Source organism: Anopheles aquasalis, chromosome 2, assembly GCF_943734665.1.
Source record: "Anopheles aquasalis chromosome 2, idAnoAquaMG_Q_19, whole genome shotgun sequence".
In the NCBI taxonomy this organism is placed as follows: Eukaryota; Metazoa; Arthropoda; class Insecta; order Diptera; family Culicidae; genus Anopheles; species Anopheles aquasalis.
In genome coordinates this window covers 63085647-63090365 of record NC_064877.1, presented here as the reverse complement: position 1 = coordinate 63090365, position 4719 = coordinate 63085647, and the positions used below count along the sequence as shown (strand labels likewise).

At 53.2% G+C, this 4719-nt stretch overlaps 2 protein-coding genes across 2 annotated transcripts in view; one reads left to right on the top strand and one right to left on the bottom strand.

The window, feature by feature from the left end:
• Nucleotides 1–325: 325 nt before the first annotated feature.
• LOC126570604 (cilia- and flagella-associated protein 91-like) lies at nucleotides 326–3148 on the bottom strand. The gene is made up of 3 exons (XM_050228510.1): nucleotides 2073–3148; nucleotides 1849–2005; nucleotides 326–1776 (listed from the first exon to the last, which is right to left on the bottom strand). Exons 1-3 carry the CDS (start codon nucleotides 3146–3148, stop codon nucleotides 460–462), a joined length of 2550 nt encoding a protein of 849 aa, XP_050084467.1. The 3' UTR covers nucleotides 326–459.
• A 769-nt stretch (nucleotides 3149–3917) lies between these two features.
• LOC126570673 (ninjurin-B-like) overlaps nucleotides 3918–4719 on the top strand; it is a 1638-nt gene continuing 836 nt past the window's right edge. The window contains exon 1 of the mRNA XM_050228609.1: nucleotides 3918–4719. This exon is cut by the window's right edge and continues 313 nt beyond it. Within this exon, the coding sequence (XP_050084566.1) occupies nucleotides 4613–4719 (107 nt within the window). The 5' untranslated portion in view covers nucleotides 3918–4612.

Genomic DNA, 4719 nt, shown 5'->3' with positions numbered 1-4719 from the left:
TTTTTTGTAGCCCTTTCCAGTTCCCCGAATCCTCGTATTCGTTTTTCAACGGTTTTTTTAAACGAGAAAACGTGAAACTCTTGAAACATTTCAGAACCAGCTATCGAGGAAACTTTCAATGCACGCCGTTGAAAATTCAAAAATATTTATCGCGGCAAACCATTAAGAAAACTCTCATCATTTTCCCCTTTTTCGACCCCAGGGACAATGCATTCTAGCTAAACTTTAAGTGTAATCACTACAAAATTTTATTTAATGTGACTAGAAAAGGTAAAGTGTATAAAATTGCACTCCCACAGAATAATGCGCTACATTTCCGCAGCAATCTCGCTGATTACGATGACTCATGGAATGCATCATACAGTCTAAGGTTTTGCGACTATCTATTCTGATAACCCCAACTAATCAGGTCAATCGCACTCATCTGCATCATCCACCCTAATCACCGCAGCCTCTCATTCACTCCGAGACATCGAGCACGCGACTAAGAATGTCTTCGATTAACTCATTCGCCATCCTGCCAATCTCCTCCTCCTCTTCCAGCATCTCCCCCTCCCCAGCTGGCTCTTCTTCGAGTGCCTCCTCGCCACCCAACTCTCTCGAATCGAGACCGAAGAAATCACTCCCCTCCAGTGCTTCCTCGTCTTCCGGAAGCTCTTCAACCTCATTCTCCGAGTAGGCCGACTCAGGGACGGACGGTTGCACGGCACGATCGATTAAACCGGCCAGCAACCCGTTCACGACACGCTGCTCTTCCGGTGGTGGTGGTTCCGTGGTCGGACTAACGATTTCCACCTTCGGACCACGCTGCTCGTCGTTCTCCTCCTCCTCCTCATCCTTCCGATTGTACAGCAGCTCGTGAACGTTGGCCAGCACAGTTCGCTGTTTGAATTTAATGTTTTCTCGCGCCGCACGACGGAATATGTCCGGTAGCAGCATCTCATCCGCCAACGAACCCGTTATGTTGCCTGGCCCTTCCGATCCAGCTCCTCCACCGGTGAGCCGGTCCGCCGTCAGCGAAGGCTCCGTCGCCATCATCGGCTCACCAGCATCCGCACGAGGACGATCAGCTTCCTCATCGAAGTGTCGAGTCAGCTCGTGAATCCGATCGCGCCACTCTTCCACATCATCCGCCTGCTGTTGCTGCTCGAGCAGCGCATTCTCAAGATAGATGTCCAGCTCATCGCCTCCACCGACCGGAAGAAGCTTCTGATCGGACCATCGCGCCGTTTCCTCGCTGCGTTCCTGGTTCCGTGACTCACGCCGACCCCGTTCACGCTCGGTGAGCAGATAGAACGCTTGCGTGTTGCGTTCGTTTTGCAGTCGCGTCAGCTCCCGCTCGAGCGTCCCCATCAGCGAACTCATCTGTGCGTGGGTACTACTCTCCACGAACTCATCCAGCAGCTGCTCGTTGCGCAGAATGTGCAGATAACGTTCACGGACACTTCCAGCCACCCCACCCCCCGTACCACCGGTGCCACCGCCGTGCAGCAGATCCGAGTGAGGGAAAAACTCCTCAACCACCGGTAACCGATGGTTAGCTATTAAATCCTCCATCAGATCGTGCTCGAGCGCGTAGTCCCGGTGGATCAGGTCTTGGGTGGCCCGTCCACGGAGCAACCGCTGTAGCAAGATTGCCTGCTGGTAGAGTGTATCGTTCTCCTTTTCCGGTGATGTGGCCGGTAGGGGTGATGGAACGAGACTTTCCGTCGGTGAAGACACAACGATGAGACACTGCGGAACCGTACGCTCGCTGTCCTTGCGATTGCGGAATTGCTAACAAGGAAATTGGAGGGAGAGAGGATTAGCAATCGGATCGTATTCCCTATCACCTCGAAACAGCATTACCTTCAACGATTCGTACAACTTTCGGAGGAAGTTATCCGACCAGAAACCCTTCTGAAACTCGCGGCAAACTTCCTTCGGTTTCCACAATTCCGGTCGCTGATCGCGCGGATCCACAAACTTGTGCGCGATCGTAGCCTTCTTCTCCAGCTTCGCCAATCTGTTGAACGAGAACATTGGGCCCAGATGAGTCATAAATGTTTGCTCGATCGGATCCCGCGACTTACCCCACTTCGATGAGATTCGGATCGTAGTCATACGACTGTTTGGAGTACTTCTTCCGTCCCCCCGTTAGCGCCTCCAGTGACACCACCGGTACATCGCCCTGACTCCGTGCCCTCGATCCATACCGTGCAATCTGTTCCTGTCGCTTCCGTTCCAGCTTCCTTAGATTCCGCTCGAACGTCACCTCCAGTTTGTGCATCGCATCGTTCCGGGCCTTGTTGATGCGTCGCTTCGTGTTCTCCATCTTGCCCTCAGTAGCCTGGTGCGTATCGCGCTCCCGCTTCTCCATAATCTTCGCCACGAGCTGCAATCGTAGCATCTGGTACCGATCGATCTGACGCTCCCGGGCGACCCATTCTTCCCACTCGAAGATCTGCAGCATCAGCTTCTGCTGGCGCCACTCGTCGATCGAATCGCAGCTTCCCAGCGCATACTCCCAGGTCCGTTTGCGACGGGCACGTTCCACAATTTCCACCTCATTGACACCCGGGAAGCGCGTGTGCTGCAGCATCTCCGCCACGTACACTATCTCGGCCGCCGGCATTACACTTTCCTTCAGCACGGCCGTCGGCATCCAGGGTTGTGTTTGGGCCGACGATTCACGGTACATCGTTTGGGAGGCCACTTCGCGGAAACGAGGTGCCGCATGGTCCGCTCCGTGCTCCGGCTCGTAACCATCGCAACCACAGTACTCCTCCTCGGTGTTGTCCGCAGCGTACCTCACGTTGCAACCCGTTTCGCCCATGTTCGGATGGCAGAAAAATTTGGGCCGCTCGGCACCGAGCACCTTGGACGTGTCGGCTGCCACCGTCGCCGGATGAGGCAACCGGAGCGGAGAGATGTGCACCTCCGGGAAGTACGGTAGCGGATTCCGGTGCATGACGTAGTGGTTGCGCGTCAAGCGGGGCAACTCACTGAACATCGATTGGTACACCGGGAAGATTCCAATGGGGGCGGTCCGTGCCAGTGCGGCATGATTCGCACGGCACACGTCCTTCCGGTCGGAGGCCACGTACAGTGGATCGTAGATGTGATCGAAAGCCCTCGAAGGGCCCACCATATGGCTCCGGTACGTCATTCTACCGCACTGATTTCACCAAAGAATTTCACTGAAAATTAAAAATTCCTTCACTATCACCTCGAGGGGGACTGGACCTTCAGGTTAGAAATTCCGATGCACACATCGCGACGCGACAAACCAAAACGAATAAGGAGGACTGGCGTGGCCTAAGGGGTTCCAAGGATTCAAGCCATGGGGGCCTTCCCGATGGTTGCTTGATTTGATCGATAAATAAACAAACGCCGTCGTGGTCGTTCCGGTGCGTAACCATGGGAACGAGCAGGCGCCGGCCGCGGGCGAACCGCGTCAGCCAGCGCACGTGTTGCACGCATTTCATTCAACAGGTTACTACGATAGCCACGTGCCATCTAATTTATGCGCTGGAATAGTAATTCGTTGGACTGACTAGTTTTGCAAAAATCGTTACTAACCGACTTCTAGTGCACTTGCATCATCCCCGGGGGAGCGGCAGATGATATCAGCATGTTCTGCGGTTTAATCATCGCATGATATGCTGCATGTACGCATGTCCTCGGTGGTGGAAATAAAAACCCCCTTTCTACTGTTGCAGTGGAGCATACACGCAGCAAAATCCCCTTTTTTCCCACGCACCAGTACACCAGCGCATCGTTACAACCGATGGAGGAGCATCAGTGATCCGATGGAAGAGACTGAACATGCAGCATCGCCTTCTAGCAACCAGCGGGGCCATTGGAATTCGAATCAACGTTCCGCAAAAGATAACGGGCGCCGGGAGATAGATCATGGGCATCAGGGCGAACATTCAGCCAGTCGTTCCCGGTCATTGTACGTGCAAGCAACGAGTGGTGGTGCCTTTCTCCATATAAAGAACTGTTCAATGAAATAGTGTTCTACTTGCTAGTTCTAACAGAATGTTTTTTTAAAGAAAGTAGTTCTCTGGCAGATCGTTGTCTTTCGTGAGAGTCGAAAAAGTGCTTTACCAACCGCCGGCCAGCCATCTCCTCCGACAAACGAAACGTTCTTATCAGAAACTGACCACCAGCACTTCCCACTAGGCCGCTCGGTGTATGTCGCTCGCGCGATCTACCACAACCTCCGTGAAACCGTGCTTTGTGACGATGCGTTGGTTTTAATCACTAGAACACAGAAAAGAAAAACCGCGACTGCAAAAGTGTAAACAGCCCCGGGATTGATAACCATTTGCCATCGCAATAACCTTTCTGAGCTGGGCGACAGTTTTAGACCACAGCACACCTCGATTCAGTCACTCGATCGGTCTACGAGCACGCGGTTGTGCGTAATTGCGGAATGCAATCCAGCGGAACCAACGGTGCCCTGCGGTCGTGCGTGCGTGAGAATGTGCTGTGAATGCAACGGTGCATGCACCACGTGAATGTGAAGGCTGTGTACGCGGTGATTAGAGTACTGAACGAAGCAATAACTTACGCAGTGCCTGTAAACGATCGTTAATTGGTGAACTTTGAAATTCGATCGCTAACGATGACACAAAACAATCGATTAAACGCCTCGATCGATGATCTAGAAGGACGAGGAGCGGGGGAACGGGGGGACATCTTACCCGCAATGATCGATAGGGGTATTGATTC